Source organism: Pezoporus flaviventris, unplaced genomic scaffold, assembly GCF_033815535.1.
Source record: "Pezoporus flaviventris isolate CSIRO_AGI_PZ_B2104156 unplaced genomic scaffold, CSIRO_AGI_Pfla_v1 ptg000006l, whole genome shotgun sequence".
Lineage (NCBI taxonomy): Eukaryota > Metazoa > Chordata > Aves > Psittaciformes > Psittacidae > Pezoporus > Pezoporus flaviventris.
Window position 1 is genome coordinate 13,822,453 of NW_026892554.1, and position 17,436 is coordinate 13,839,888.

General features: G+C 38.0%; 1 protein-coding gene across 2 annotated transcripts in view; it reads left to right on the forward strand.

The window, feature by feature from the left end:
- The window catches only part of UNC13C (unc-13 homolog C), a 146,195-nt gene that overhangs the window by 106,835 nt on the left and 21,924 nt on the right, over positions 1-17,436 (forward strand). The window contains exons 19-24 of one of the 2 annotated variants that reach the window (XM_061446985.1): positions 2,917-3,043; positions 4,039-4,135; positions 4,582-4,725; positions 5,732-5,809; positions 9,989-10,066; positions 10,468-10,497. In XM_061446985.1, the coding sequence (XP_061302969.1) occupies positions 2,917-3,043; positions 4,039-4,135; positions 4,582-4,725; positions 5,732-5,809; positions 9,989-10,066; positions 10,468-10,497 (554 nt within the window). The remainder of the gene's footprint in view (positions 1-2,916; positions 3,044-4,038; positions 4,136-4,581; positions 4,726-5,731; positions 5,810-9,988; positions 10,067-10,467; positions 10,498-17,436) is intronic. The other variant, XM_061446986.1, reaches the window with a different exon arrangement.

Consider the following 17,436-nt stretch of genomic DNA (forward strand, 5'->3'; position numbering starts at 1 on the left):
AGTTGTATTGCAGTTTCTTTGTGTTTGCTGCCTGAAGAAAATCTTCTCTGCTTTCTTTAGCACTTGCTGAAAATTGAGCAAGAAATCAAACATGATTCCAAAGTACCCCTGTTTGGTCACAGGCCTGTGAGGAAAGTACCTTAGTTTATAGACCTTCCTACAGTGTCTCTTTATACCATTACCTGTAAAAGAACAATTGCTTGCAATTAGATTATTTGCTAAATAGTGTTACCAGGTCCATGGCTGATTTCAGCGTACACCAAATATATTTGCATATATTAATGCATTCCACATAATAGTCTTTTTTAAAAATCTCTCTTCTTTCTTAGTTACCAAAACAGCACCTGAACAACTGATTTCAGTGTAATCAGTACTGGAAAAAAAGATACTCTGGATCTGCAATAGATAAAAGCATCTGAAGTGCCCATATGCACAGATTAGGGTTTACATATTTTACATTTTACAGAAATATTATCAGTATTTTTTCATTGATTCATGATGCTAACATAGAATATAGAACCAAAAATATCCTTGTCATGAAACTCAGTAAATTAATAGATGCTTATAAGGATATGTTGCATTACAAGGAACATTTCATAAATAGCATATACGAAAAGTTTAATAATGCTAGGTTTGCTATACTGGAGATTCTTAGAGGCGGATATGAGAGGGGCCTGCTGTTTCTATCATAATCTCTGCTGAGCACTTTTGCACAGTGTACAGTTTGCAGGTTTAGTTCAAGATTGACTCAGCATTATAATAATTTTACAAAGCAATAATGGGCTAAAGAGTCATGTTGTGCAGCTACTACATCTGTCTTCCAGAAAGTCCAAAATGGATGTATGTGCATAGGGAAACACGGTGCGAGCTTTCCTTACAGGAAAAAAGATGCAACTCTCCAAACTGCAAACCTATATCCTGTGCAAACCTATATATTTCTTCAGAAATTAAGAAAGCAATCTGTGGGTCCTAATCTAAATTCAGAAGGCCTACAATGATGTTCCTATGCTTTCTAACCGAAATCCATGGTTGCTATGGATAAACCCTTCTGATATCCAGGTAAAATTGTCATGGGCTGACTCATGTGGGCGCCTCTTTTCTCTGTTTTTTGGTTTATATAAGCTGAAGAGGTAGTATGTGTGGATACAAAGTGACTTTGTAGCTCATGTGAAGTATTTTCTGATGTTCTCATAGGTTAATATTAGGAATTGAGGATGCATGTTTCACTTCTATGGAACTACAAGTAATGTCCCAGGAGACTTAACCAAACCAACACAATTATTCATTAATGACTTCTGTGCTCATTTCTTATGTATGGCAATTTAGATCTTAACTTAAAAAAAAATAAACCAATGAATGGTGTTATGTATGTTGTACCTTCCTGGATAAGTTTGCCTGTCATTGACAGCAGCTCATTTCTAAAATTGAAATAAGTATTTGCTTAGTTCGTGATCCTACAGCAAACTTCCTTAAGTTGCATTGTATAGTCTAATATCACATTCATGCAATGTTTGAAGGCAGAAATGCTATTCCTTTCAGAATTTCCACTCTCTTGGCTTGCAGTATAAGAGATTTTTTCTTAATAATGACTTAAGCAGTAGGTGTGTATTGAATTTGATAGCAAGGAGGTAACTGTTCTCAGTCAACGACTGGTCTCACTTTTAAGAACTACCTTTTATTGAGCAAATATTTTGTCACCTAACTGTCTATAATAGTAAATTGCGGAAAAACTCCTACCAGCATAAAAATATGACTCCTTAGGTCTGTATAAAGTAAGAACCATGAGAGAAGGCATACATCTTTCTCTCTGTGGTTCTGTTTAAGATTAGCGACCAATGGCATTATGCTCGGGGGGAATTTGTAGTACTCTCAAGTAGCAATTGGGCATGAATAAAGGCAATATTTAGACAGAAACTGATTTACTGATTTTTCTGTAGTGTGACGAAAAGGCAGTGAAGGTGAAAAAGCTAACATAATGCTAAAAAGGCAGTAAGAGCCCACAGGGGCACTTTATAAGCTGATTTCCACAATTCACTGCATAATAACATGCTTCTGAAACATTTCTTGTATGGCACGGTGATATTACTGGAGTACTGATTTAGCAGAATAATTAAACTAAACATTGCCTGTTAATGTCCCTGTTCAGATCTGAGAAAGACAGAATATGTATTTCACAGTGCATTTACACTGACAGAGAACCAAGTGGTAAATTCATGTGTGTGTGTGACTGAGGATGGGGTACTCCTGCTGTTACAAAAAATCAGATTCACAGCCAAATATAGATGTGAAAAATGCGTGTGATACTGTTACAGTGCAAGCAGAAGTAAGGAGCAAACAGGAGTTTTGGAAGAGTTAAGTTCTTACTACATACTATTTACGCAAGAATGTCATTCCTACAGAGCATCGGTGTTAGGTCACTTTTTAGGGATCTGGGAAAAAATGAATATGCAAGTCACATGACTCCTCAGAGAGATGGTACCCGTGGAGATCCCTCTTTCTTTTCCTTAATTATACGTGATAAAAGCAGCCTATTTACTAATGCAGGTTTTCACAGATTCATACAGGGCTGACATTTATGTATTCATTACTTCATTTGGCTACCACACAACTGTAGTTGACACTTCTAACTTGATACCTGACACAGCTTCTTAACCATTTTGTAACAACCAAAGAAGAATCTGCCGACAGGAAGTCAGCAAATTTGTGGGGTTTCCTCACTACAGTGAAGAGAGTTGAAAGGAATCTCAGATTCCTCAGAACCTGGAGATTGTGGGTACCACTACCTGTAAAAAGAAATCATTTGTGCTTTAAAATACAAGTACTGTATAATTCTGTCACTTGTGTGCTGAGGCACAAGAATGTTATTTGCGGTTAGAATGATATTAAATGCTTTTATTTCAACTGCTTTTATTGCAGAACATGAAAAGCAGTGGTTATGCAAAAGCACGGATTATATGAATTTGCACTTCAAAGTGAAATGGTTTTATAACGAATATGTGCGAGAACTCTCTGCTTTCAAGGATGCGGTGCCTGAATACTCTCTGTAAGTAGTGTACAGGGAAGTTTCCCATGAGTTTTGTCTTGGTGCAAGGTTTATTTTGGTCAAACGTTTATTCTCAAGTTTGTGCAGGATCTCAAGGTGTGTGCACTGACAACTCTTTACTTTTTGCACTTCCTCTCTTTAATTCTTCATTCTATCAAGTTAAATAGTCTGGGTATTTAAAGTGTGATTAGCTATTTCATAGGACACTTGATCCAGATGTTGTAACTGCAGGTCTTCGTAAATAACAAAGTATTTTGGTCAGAGAATGCCTGAGGAAGATATGAAATGTGAGAACAGCAGCAGTGTTAGTTATAGGCCTCTGCATTTGTTTCACACCCAAATTTGGGTAAAGATACAATGCTAATGGGATATGCTACTGAAGGTATTTTTGCTGCACTGGGTTAGTATTCAGCTGCTTTCAAATTTGCATTTCCTCCTTCATTTAGTACATTCAATCCTGACCTTGTCTATGAGCTATCCTTAATCTTGTTCCTTGATCTTCTGCCAGTCTGCTGATTTGCTGAGATGTTTTGGGGCCTGTTATTGCATGATTTTTTTAAAAAATAGACTAAAGAAAAATAAACCACACTGATGTTGTGCGAAAGCAAAGTTTTATCTGAGGTATTTCACATACAAATAAAAAATAAATGTTAACAAAGAACCGACACTGATAAAAGGCACTAAAATAAAACTACTGCACAGAATGCGTTCCCCTGCAAAACGTGGACACATTTTTGTGGTGGCTACTGATTTTACATGGCTAGGGTAGACCAGTTAGAGTGTGGTGAAACAGAACTTTAAAGACATTTTAGTAGCCACGGTGTCTTCAGTGACACAAATTTTTAAAGGATGACTGACTTTTTAGCAACTAGAACAGATGTGAAGACACAAGATGCCAGACTGCTGCGTTTTGCCAAACTGCTGCATGGTGCAGCAGCTCTCTCTCAGGGTTTTGGGGAATGCACTCACTTAACGAAATTGTTTTTAATTTTGAGGTGGTTTGAACCATTTGTCATTCAGTGGCTGGATGAAAATGAGGATGTCTCAATGGAATTTCTTCATGGAGCACTAGAAAGAGACAAAAAGGACGGGGTGAGCCTTTCCTTTTTAAAGAAAATAACAAAGTATTATGATGGTTAGTTAGTATTGCAAAACCATAAGTACGTTTGGTCCCACAGTATCCTTGTTACACCTCAAGGATCCACAGTCAGTAATGGTTCTTGGAGGGTAACTCAGTGGAAAAATTCCTGCTCTAATTTCATCTCCCTAAGTTCCCTATAGACTTCAGTCTATGGTTTCACTAAACTCTGGTGTGATACTGATGTCAGTAAAGATAACTTTGGGTTTATTTTTAAGAGGTTTTAAAGCGATAGAAATATTAAAAGCTCAATTTCTCAGTATTATCAAAGAGACTGGTTTTTAATTTATTTTTTATTACTTTTTTATGACTCTAGGAGGACTTTCAACTGTAAGAAAATCAGTTAATAACTGTCTTGAACTCTGAACAAGTATTAACTCGTTTGAATGTTTCTTTCTAGTTTCAGCAAACATCAGATCATGCCCTCTTCTCTTGTTCCGTGGTTGATGTCTTCACACAGCTCAATCAAAGTTTTGAGATTATTAGGAAACTGGAGTGTCCTAATCCAGAAACACTATCTCACTTAATGAGAAGATTTGCAAAGGTAAATTAAACTCAATGCATTCCAACTAAGCTTCAGAGAGAGTGCCATTGTGTTGCTGTGTACTTAAAAAGCTAAGTAGTTCCAATGTTATTTAGAATCAATCTCTTCTATCTCTGACTGGAATCCTTAGAAAGACATGGTATCTGTGGCGTAAGACTGTTTTTCATCTATTCTATCAAGATCATTTACCTGTTTGAGAAGTTCTATTTTCTTTGAGATTTCATATTTGTCTATGCTATGCAATCAATTATTATTCTTGCTAAGCACTGATTATAATTCCATTAATGGAGCAATTCACTGAAATGCAATGCAATGATCTAATTAGTCAGTGCAAGGGAAAGAAAAATTCAAGGTATGGCGATAAAATGGTTTTGGTTGAGGCCCTGAGGCGGTGGTACCTATTTATCTGCTGTTTGATAAAGTCAGTTTTTTAGACTGTCTGGATTATAACGTATTTCCTCACAAGCTTTAGATTTCCATTTGGTCCTGATAGCTTTAAAAACAACTGCATTTACATTTATTCCCGTTCTTCCATTGCAACAGTTTTCCATTTGCAAACAGAGTTCCTATTTACATGATCATTGTAAGGTAAGCTTATGCAGACAGGCTTTGAACAGTGCTCCCTTGGTCTTATTTTTCCATTATATTTTTAATCTGTGCATTGTCACCCTGGAGGATTTTTTGAGCTTGCTGCTGTCCCATTAAGTATGCACCACATCGCAAGGAGTAGAGCTGCCAATGCTTCTGAAAAGCAGTATGACTAAAATTAAAGTATCTTTGCTGTTGAAGATTATACTCCTTTAAGAGCAGCCCCCCATCTGTTTTGCAGGGATTTGAAAATATGCTCATAGGATTGCTTGATATTATATACAAAGAAATACTATAGACTAAATGTGTAAGCACCTGTAAAATCTAGAATTTCTACAAACCTCCTTTTTTGTGTTTTTTATGATTATATTTTTGCATCATGAACTTTACCATTTAAAAGATTCTTCTCTTCTCCTAGACTATCAACAAAGTGCTCCTTCAGTATGCTGCAATTATTTCAAGTTACTTCAGCTCATATTGTGATAAAGAAAATGTGGTGAGTAAAAAGCTGTGCTTTGTTTCTACCTCAGAAATTACCTTTAAATGACTTGCTGTACTTTTCAAAATGTAATAATTTTTGTATATGAGAAAATGCTTGAGTGGTGGAAGGGATTTTCGTTTTGATTCATTTTTTAATAAGGTCAGCATGTTTTCATAGCTGCGTACATTGCTGTGTAAAAGCTGGAATGGGTGGAATTAGTTAAGAGCCTTAGTTAATAATTTCAGTGTTAAAGTAGGAAAAAATTTATGAGATGGTCAGAAACACTCCCTGGATAACAGCCATGTGCAGTGGTGAGTACAGTGAAGGTATCTTCATCTTTTTTTCCAAAACAGAAGAAAATATTTTTGGTTGAGGTTTCATTTTACATTGGCTGGCTTCTCTTTATGAATTTATTCATTAGAGAATTTATGAGATCACTGCTCCCTGTGCAGGAAATGTGTGCAGACTTTTCTGCTATTACCACTCACTCTCTCTGCTTTATCTGTGTAGCAGTGAGAAGAAAATCATGTGTTACTCTGTTGCCTCACTGCTTACAAGGGACTCCCTATCGAAGGACTAGATTACTGTGGACTCGGATGTAAATGAGAAATGTACACTAAAAATTTGGTTAAACAAATCAAGACATTATCAATAGCTTAACAAGGAAAATTGTTCTTCTAAACTGACTTGTCAGAATTATTGATAGTCAAAACTACTACTCCCAAGGTAGGTAACATTTAGCACTGTGTCTGCTGTATTTAGTAGTATGTTGTATCACTCTATGATTAGATAAATAACTGCAGCACTATCCTCATACTGTTCACCTTTAAAACTGCAGCCCTTATATGGCTCATACACAGATCTCGGCTGTATTTATTACATCCCTGTACGTGGCTTGAGGATGTGCTCATTCTTGCAGGTGCTCTCTGTAAGTGTGAAAGACTGTCATAATCTAGAGGAGACCAACATACACACAATAATAGAAATAAAAAAGATATCTATTGCAGCTCAATATCAGTTATTGGTGGTTCCTCTTATAGGAAACATTGCAAAAGACTAAACCTCCTAATTTGTCAGCCTAAAGATATATATTTGTTAGAAAAGACACCATTGTGTTTGTTTTAGAAAATTTTGTCTAAAATAGATTAATAAATAAAAGTACCAAACTTTATTATTAGGTAGAATTTTTATATACCATTGTGTAAGAAGTATCAGTCTTACAGCTTTAGAAACACTAGGAAATATGCCAGGTACAGAACAGGATACAACAGTTTGGTTAAAGGGGACCTCCAATGATAATCTAGTCCAACTGTCTGACTGCTTTGGGGCTGACCAAAAGCATGCTGCTAAGGGCATTGTCCAAATGCCTTTTCAACGCCTACAGGCTTGGGGTGCATTGACCGACTCTCTAGGAAGCGCCTGTTCCAGTGTTACAGGCACCCTCTTGATAAAGAAAAGTTTCCTGATGTCCAGTCTGAACCTTCCCTGCTGCAGCTTTGAACCATTCCCACACATCCTGTCACTGGATACCAGTTGATATATGATAGACCACCCCAGAATATTGCCATTCCCCCCCCCCATGTAGCAGGATGTAAATCTTCATGTATTTTTAACATTCCAGATACATCTACATATTCCTTACCTCTGTCACCACCAGGGCAAATACAGAGCTGAAGAGAACATAATACTCTCTCCCCAGTATGGAGGAGTGAATGCATTACACGTCTTGTACTTTTATGTTAATCAGGCCAAACAAAGCTTCATGTAAACTAATCTGTCTCTGTATTTAATCCAATATAAGCCATAACTATTCTCAAAATTTAATGTGAAAAAAAGAAATAAAATTTGTAGCTTTTTTTTTTCATTTTCTCTCAATTTAATGCTAATACTAAGTAAATCTTACTGCTTTCTAGATGAAATTAGTTTTGATACATAGTGTTGAGTCATCGAGTCAAACTGTGAAGTCTTTTGCCCCGTCCAGTGGGATTTGTTAATTGTTGGGGTGATTGATTTCTGAAGCCACCTGGTATGCCAGTGTTTGCTAAGGCTTTAGATGGAATTAATCTCATAATACTTCATGGTATGAAGTATTATATCAAATGCTTTGGGGACAAATATTTTTAACCGAAGCTACCTTTTTGAAATACATACTTTTAGCTTAATAAAAGACCATTTGATCTGTTGATCTCAACTATTAAAAGTCCATCTCCTGCATTAGAGTTGATAAGAGGTTTAAAAAATACTTTTTATGATTAGATTTTGGCATTCTTTTTCAAGTCAATACTTTCACTGTTGCAAACTTGGGTTTAGGTACTGTACTTGCCATTCATTTTTGTGTGTTGCTCTATCTGGCGGATTCCTGTAAATTGCTACAAAAAGTATTCTGAAGGGCAAGATGATAATGAAGTAATGAGGATGTTTTCAAGATCTGGTTCTGTTATTTACTGACAGCAATAGAAAATTTTTCATTTAGCCAAGGTAAACTTAAGACTGAAAGAGCAGCCTTAGCCAGTCTCAAAGGAAACTTTGAAAACTGACTCAGTATGAAGTATTTATCTCATAGCTTCAGTGTATTGCCATAGGCGTTTGCACTTGACTTGAACAAAAGAATCAGGTTGTTATATTCAGTTTCTTGTTCCCACATCAGTATCATAGTAGATGCCCTTAGTGACATGGGTTCGTGGTGGACTTGGCAGTCCAGGAGTAAGGGTTGGACTTGATGATCTTAAAAGTATTTTCTAACCTAGTTGATTCTATGATTGTTCTATAATCATTGATTTGTGCTATTGCAGATAATTTCCAAAATAATAAATCATGTCAGAAGAGAGGAGATGGCATAGGAGAGGAGGAGAAAGTGATCAGAAATTAATAGAAGGTAGATAAACAAATAGAAGAAGTGAGGTTTGTGGATTTTTTGAAAGACAGGAAGAGAGGTGGTATTTTAACCATTATACAGAGGCAGCTGTCTTTTGCAGGAGAGCAAATAAAATGCTATACTGGTATACAAGTATTAAGAAGTTAGATAAAATTTCAGGGTTTTTCTTTCCTCTAGTTGGGAAGGACTTTGACACCAAATTCCTTTGAGAGTAATGCAGAAATAATTAAATCACATTACTGGTCTTTAGAATACCTAAATCTAATCCTACCATGTTTCAGTGCTATTAACATGCTGTTAACTAGGAAGGTACAACTGAGTATCAATCACTGTAATCATTCCATCACCTTCAGGAAAAAGTATATGTGTGTTTCATTGAAATGTATTACTTGTTTCTAAATCAATCCAATTATGCACTAGATCACACTGACCTTGGCCAATTACAATTCTTTTAGTAAGTACTGTCTTATTGCTTCCCCTGCACCATACCAAACTCACATAAAATGGCATCTGAGTACACAAAATTCTAGTAATAGAATTTTTCTTTCATAATTTTTTAATAAGCAGCTTTTATTTATGTTGTACTTTTTACCTTCTATTTATCCAGCAGTTGCTGTCTTTTACACTGTGGCTCTGTGTTCTGCCCTAAAGAAATGAGCTTAAACAACAATATTTTTAGACTAAAATAGTATGTTTACAAAATTCTATTGCAGAATTCACCAACTTTTCAAGCAATGTAAAGCGTACATTTCTGAAATACTGTTATCAACAGAACTGCCTCCTGAATTATTCAAATACTTAAGTATCACCCATTATCTGGGTTGCAGTGCTGTCAGTTGTCTGCAAAGAATGAGTCTAGAAAGCAATCTGGCAGTCTGTTTCCTCTGGTCTATTTTCATTCGTAAAGTACTTTTATCGTTATTGTGTCTGTTCTCCAAGAGATGGTAACACATTACTGTAACTGAATTGAATATGATTAGCAACTACACGGGTTATAAAGTCCAGAACATGAAATATGCAGATCTGAAAACTGCTCAGCTGTTTGGGAGAAGGTTCTCAGCTTCCTGTGGGACAACACTGTCATAAGGGCATAATGGGCAGTCACTGGCAGAGTGAGTTGGCTGACTGGGCAGAGAGGAGTGTGAATTAAAGGGAGGGCAGCAGTGATCAAGAATCTTATATTCACCTCTGAAAAGCACAACTGCATGAACATAGGGCTGTTGAAGAACAAGTCTTAAGCCCAGAGGCTATGAATATGCATATTCATATATAAAAGGAACATAACATGCGCAGTCTCACATTTGGTGCTCTCTTTGCAGCCCTGTATCTTGATGAACAACATTCAGCAGTTAAGAGTCCAGCTTGAGAAAATGTTTGAGTCCATGGGAGGAAAGGAGGTGAGTCGTATATATTTCCTGGTTCATTCAAAGTTCCTTAGAGATCATTAGCACCATGTTTGCAACCTACTCACAGCCTTCACTTCTGCTTGCAAAGAAAATCAAAATGTTTAAAAACCAAAAGTCTATGAGAGTGCTTATTGCCCCGACAATACTTGAGAGACCTGACACTGTTTCACAGAAATATGCTAATGATCTGTAAAGTTCAGTCAGCACTGGGTGTTTTGTGTTGCAATCTGTAGTGCCAGCTTTATTTTAGTGTTTGTATTGGACTATTTGCTTTTGTACGTATTGGTACGTTTTGCCTGTATCTGAAAATTTCATAGAATATGTGCTTTGTGCTTTGTCTGTAATGTGTCATGTCTTTGTCTAATGCCTTTGACTTGCAATCCACTGAGCAGAAGAAAGAAGGAGAGAGATTCTCTTATGAGGTTTGTGATAGTAAGCATCTTTTATTATTCCTGACCATTTCTCTAAGGCTAAGAACAGTCACATTTCCTACTAATTTCCATTGATGCATTTGTGTTAATCCCCTCTGATCTAAAATCAAAAAGAGCTATGCTTGGGCATTTAGTTGACACTCTAAATTGAAAAGTTTTACTAGGCAGACAGCATAAAATCTTTCAGAGGTTCTAAAAAATCTATAAAACATTTTGTAAGTGCACTTTTCAGTGTCTGAGGGCCTGATTGTATTCAAGATTTAGCACCATTTCACTGAGAGCTGCTACAAAGCAGTCCAGAACATGCTGAGCTTTATCTCCTTTTATATTTCAGAAGACTTTAAAGTGTCTGAAGTCTTGTCAACAGTAAAAGCATGTAAACGTGTGCTTTAGTACTTTGCTGATTATAGTTCTTGACTGTTTTGAAAGCTAATTAAGAAATTAACATATTTTTAAAGCTATAGAAACCTGTCTTCTTCTTAAAAAGCAATATTTAGGTCATGAATATCCTGTCCTTATTATCAGTAGTTGGCTTTAAAAAAGAAGTTACGCATACATCAGCTCTTTTTCTTAAGACTGTAGTTTGATAGTTCCACAAAATTTTGATCTAATGTGACCATGTTACAAAAAGAAATAGAAAATACATCCTTTCATATTTCCACATCCACAGTGGACGCTGCAGAGGTAAGATAGTCCTGTGTGAGAATGAATAGCACCTGCCAAATGAACGTACAGATTAACTTCCTGAGCTTCTTGAAGCTGCCATGGCAAAAATGCTTCCTGCTGCAGAGAACATGAAATGAACTTCAGCAGCCTTGTCGTCATTGAAAATTTTATCTCAGACTTTGCACAGATGTATTTATCATCCAGTCGTGGCTGGGGTTTGTGGTTCCTATTAATCCCCTTTCACTCTGCAAATATTACAGATAATTTTGTCTTCCATTCTTTTGTCTTCCATGTTCTATGCGAAGTACTTCTGTATTAAGGTCTTGGGTCCAATCCTGCATGTTAAATGTCATGAATCATAGAAACAGCTAAGTGTCTATAAATCGTGATGGAGACAAGGGCAGAGGAAGGCTAAGTATCACAGTATGCTAGAGATTGGAAGGGACCTCAAAAGGTCATCTAGTCCAATCCCCCTGCCGGAGCAGGAACACCTAGATAATGTTACACAGGAATGTGTCCAGGCAGGTTTTGAATGTCTCCAGGGAAGGAGACTCCACAACCTCCCTGGGCAGCCTGTTCCAGTGTTCCGTCACCCTCACTGAGAAGTTTCTTCTCAAGTTTAAGTGGAACCTCTTGTGTTCCAGTTTGTACCCATTACCCCTTGTCCTATCATTGTTTGCCACTGAGTAGAGCCTGGCTCCATCCTCGTGACACTCCCCCTTTATATATTTATATACACTAATAAGGTCACCCCTCAGTCTCCTCTTCTCCAAACTATAGAGACCCAGCTCCCTCAAGTCTTTCCTCATAAGGGAGATGCTCCACTCCCTTAATCATCTTTGTTGCCCTGCGCTGGACTCTCTCCAGCAGCTCCCTGTCCTTCTTGAACTGAGGGGCCCAGAACTGGACACAATATTCCAGATGGGGTCTCACCAGGGCAGAGTAGAGGGGAAGAAGGACCTCTCTCGACCTACTAACCACCGCCCTTCTAATACACCCCAGGATGCCATTGGCCTTCTTAGCCACAAGGGCACAGTGTTGGCTCATGGTCATCCTGTCGTCCACTAGGACCCCCAGGTCCCTCTCCCCTACACTGCTCTCTAACAGGTCGTTTCCCAACCTATACTGGAACCTGGGGTTGTTCCTGCCCAGATGCAGGACTCTACACTTTCCCTTGTTATATTTCATCAAGTTACTCCCTGCCCAACTCTCCAGCCTATCCAGGTCTCGCTGGATGGCAGCGCAGCCTTCTGGCGTATCAGCCACTCCTCCCAGCTTAGCGTCATCAGCAAACTTGCTGATAGTACACTCAATTCCCTCATCTAAATCATTGATGAATATATTAAATAATACCGGTCCCAGTACTGACCCTTGAGGCACTCCACTAGTCACAGGCCTCCAACTAGACTCAGCCCCATAGACTACAACTCTCTGGCTTCTCTCCTTCAGCCAGTTCACAGTCCACCTCACTACCTGATCATCCAGTCCACACTTCCTCAATTTAGCCGTGAGGATGCTGTGGGAGACTGTGTCAAATGCTTTGCTGAAGTCAAGGTAGACCACATCCACCGCTCTGCCATCATCCATCCACCCTGTTATTTCCTCATAAAAGGCTAAGAGATTGGTCAAACATGATTTCCCCCTGGTGAAGCCATGTTGACTGCCCCTCATAACCCTCTTATCCTTGATATGCCTTAAGATGGCACCAAGGATAAGGTGTTCCATCACTTTCCCAGGGATGGAGGTGAGGCTGACCGGTCTGTAGTTACCCGGGTCCTTCTTGCCCTTTTTGAAGACTGGAGTGACATTTGCTTTCCTCCAGTCCTCAGGCACCTCTCCCGTTTCCCAAGACTTGGTAAAGATGATAAAGAGTGGTCTAGCAATGACTTCCGCCTTATGTAGCACCTTCCGCCATAAGTAACACCTTATATCTATATCTGTCAAACTATTTTCACATTAGAATATTTTCTTGAATCTTCAAAATATTTTCTTTTTGCTCCTGATAGCTTTTATAACAACAAATCCAGTCAAAAAATAATCAGGAGTTTTCATAGCAGCTTTCTTGCAAAATCTCTCATCACTTCTCATCCTTTTTCCTTTCCTTTTTGATATTAATGAGGATGTTACAGTCTCAAAGCAACATTTGCTACAGATGTGGTGCAGTGTGCAGCCCTTGGAGAGAATTTGGAGATATTTTTCGCTTTGGTACCTGAAGTGCATCTTGATTCGTGGTCTATAAAAAGAGATCTAAAAAATACATTCAAAGTTTTGTTGTTTCTCATTGGGGGAATTTCTAGAAGAAAAGTGCATTCGTGTTATTTTTTTTGTCACATGTATCAAAGTGTCTCTAAAATGTTTGTCTTCAGATTGAATACTTACTCCCCTAGCTATTCTCATAGCAAATTTGTCTTATTGAACTGGTACTTATAAGAAACAAAGCCAGCAATAAAATCTGTAAGCAGAGAGAAAATAGTTTAATATCTTGTTCGTGGAGGGCATAAAAAGCCAGATGATTTTCAGTGGAATAATAAGACCTAATTCAGTTGAAGCAAAACTAATTCTAAGAAAAATGAAATGCTGTTAATCTCCTCAGTGTCACATTGTGAACAGTACATCTTTCAAACTACGCAGTCAAAATACCACGGTCAGGCAGCAGTCCCTATGTTCCGAGCAGGCTTATTGCATATTGCAGGGCAGGGAGCTCTATAAATAGAGAAAAAAGTCGGCTCTCAGCTCCCCTGCCATTAAAATAAAGTAGTTTGAACAATATGAATTTCTTTATTAACAACCTTCTTCTGCTGTAGCCAAGCAGGAGGGGTACATTACAATTGCAATTGCATAAACAAGACGGTCAGCCATGGTAAAGTAAGAGTAGTAAAGTGGGACCCAACCTGCTGGATACCTAAAACAAATCAAGTGCAAAATGATGGGACCAGTTTATCATAATGTAGAATTGTGTTTTCGCTCCTGTTTGCTTCTTCCAAAAGGAGTGTATACATTTGCACTAAGTCCTGTTTTCATGTCTGACAAGTTGGAAGCTGATAAAAGGGAAAGCATAAAGTTAGTGCTTCTGTTGCTTTTCACCAGATCGCAGAACATGGCAGAAATGAGTTACAGCAATTAGGATCAAAAAGCTGAAAAACAAGAGCAGGTTGTTTTTGTATAACAGTATTAACTTGGCTGTAGGTAAATCATATTTCCACTCTGGTTAAGTTCAATTCCAACTTTACATGTGATCCTTAGGAATTCCTGTAGGAATGGTCATAAAGACAGAGGCCAACTTAAGCACAACAGTTCAGAAGTGTCCATCTTTAAATCTGTATAGTCAGAGGCTTTAGTACTTCGAGCAGTGGCAGCCAAGCGTCTCAAGATGGAATAGTAGGGTGGTGGGGTGGAGGAAGGATCATGTCTATCAGAGACAAAAAGAACCATTGAAGTGACAGATCTGATAAATATGTGTATCTTTCCTAGATATACAACTGTCTTCTGAACAGGGGCAACCAGATGGTCCCATTAGGAAACTAAGCAGTTAGAGCTCTGAAATTGCAGATAAATGGAATTCGGATTAGAGAGGTTCTGTTTAACTCATGCAAAAAGAATTTGTGTGTCTGTAGTTTCCTATAGAAGTGCTACCAAATTTGCAGTTAACAAGATTATGTCCATACTAACGCACTGTAAATTACAACATGGAGTAGCTCAGTCTAATACATTATGTCAAAAGCAGTCAAATTCATCAAATCTTTAACACTTTTATGAGGATCGTGTGTATAAAAACATTCAGTTTTAGACAGGCAGCATTTGGAAACGGTGATGTTCAAATATTTCTTATGTCTTATTTTTTTACTGATTCAGCGAAAGTGTGATCTGCTTATGTCTAGCGTTCAGAAAATGTCGAACTTCTCATTATCTATTTAATAATCCCAAAGCAACAGATCTTCTGAAGTGTGCTAACAAATTTACAAGTAATTTCTGTTTAGGTTAAATTGTAACTCTTAAATAAGAGGATGGTAAGCAACGGAAATACTTATCAACCTAAGAAAGCCGAGGGAATTAAGAATTGCTACAAGACAATGATTTTCATGTTAACGGTCTAATAATATTTCAGCTACCCAAAGTTTGCTCTTTAGAAAAAACTCAGACTTTGCTACCTGGGCAACCTACCACTGTATTTTAAGCCCACACATGCTGTGGACTATAAATGGAAACCAAGAAGCTAAGGGATAATTGGTCTTTTCTCTCTTTCATGTCCGTTCTCTCTCTTCCTTCCCCTCGCCCCCCCCCCCCCCCCAACTCCCCCCATAATCAGTTAGTTTGGTGTTTTCCCTCTTATTTTCCTGAAAAGTCATTTAGGCATGGCTTGTTATTTTTTCCTTCTTCATCAAATTCTATAAAGCAGATGAGACTTGAAGAGAAAAATTCCCCAGTATTGTAGATCCTCCATGGTCACATCTGTATATCCCTGTATGATGTCTTAGATGCCGATCAGCATTGCCTTTTGTCTTGCTTTCATCCTTTTCTTCTGGTAGATTGCAAAATAGGGTAACATTATGGCTAGGTTAGTCCTGTAATTCATCATGTAACCACATCTGGGTAGCTGAGATTTCTGCAGCTGAGCATGTTTGAGTCTATTTTCTTAAAGTGCTTATAGTAACTAGTACGAAGAATGACAGATTGCATTTACCTGTATTCTTATACACTTCCTATAATAATATAGCACTCTGTACAGAAACAGGTCGGCCCATGAAACAGAGATGGTTGGTTTTATTGTTGCTCCCTTGCTAGTAATTAATCTCAGCCAAGACAAGAATACTGAGGATGACTTGTCTTGGTCACTGAACGCCTTAGAAAAATGAATTAATCTCTTTATCACTGATTTTCCTCACTGGAAAACCTACCTTCTTTACATAGTGGTTTTGAGAGCTATATGTAACTGTCTGCAGAAGGGAATGTTGTGATGTCAATCTGCATATAAGTCTTGCAGCTTGACAGCTTCATTAAGCCAAACCGTTTGCACAGCTGCAATAGTGCATTTGTCACACCACGCTTTCCTGAGAATAAGGAAACCTGGTATAAAATGTGTTAGCAGGAGTTGCTCAAACCACTGCTGAAATAATAGAGCCTTCTAAAGCACAAATAAAATTCCCTTTTGAGCTTGTTGTTGCGAAACTGTGATGATTTTGCACAGCTTTGTCATGTTGGGAACCACAGCCTTTAGGAATATTTGAGGGAGAAAGTAACCCTTCCTGCTTCAACTGCAGTGCGTTTTCTACAGAATTTTGGATTTTAGTAAAGCACCATAGCTGCTTTGCTTAAAATATGTTCAGTATTAAAAATATCAATAGATTAATTTATGCATGAAAGATAAGTTGTACAGAAGATAATCCACAGTAGTTAGTGAGTCATGTGCAGAGGTACTGAAAAAAGACATCTCCACTGCACAAGGCAATCCTAAAACCATTTTTACCAGTTGTGAGGTCCCCCCCCCGAACTTCTCAGTACAGAATCACCATAACAATTCCCATCTTAGCTGCACGATAGCAGAATGGCTGTGGTATATTTGGATGATGCCAGTTAAGGGCTGATACCCTATGATTTGCCCTGGGAACTCGGTAGCACATGAAAGCACATGGTAAAATAAATGAAAAGTGCACATTTTAGTCCTGGTGAGGCACTCGAATTACCATATTGTCCAGTAGTTAAACAAAAATAACAGTAGCATTTAACACGTTCTTGGCTAGCACGACATCCTCAGTATGTAGCCCCTGGATGGTCAGCCCGCATACCTCTTTATATTCCACTCCTGCCTATGACACTGCATTAATAAGCATGAGCATGTGTATACACAGGGCTGGATGTTCTGCCAGATGTCTCCAGCTGTGCACACACAAACTTGTTCATGCAATTTGTGAGCACAAAGCCCTCTAAAAACGTCTAGAGCTTGCATGCACCTTTTTATAATGTGTCTTACGTCCACAATCTGATACTAGTATTTAATCCAATTTTGGCCAGACTAAGTCCAGTTCCAGGTGAATTTAGCAAATATATTGTGTTTTCTGGTTATCACAACAACTTCTGATAAAAAGTAACTACAGTGGCCTTTGCAGGCCCAGTGATAGGACGATTCTCCAGCTTATGCATGATCTGCTAAGAAAATTTGAGTCTTTTGCCTGCCTGGTATTTTGTGTTTTCTCTGATGTGTACAGTGTTCAGTGTTAATGCTTGTGTGTTCGGTATTTGTTAAATGCTAATATCCTAGCGGTCCTA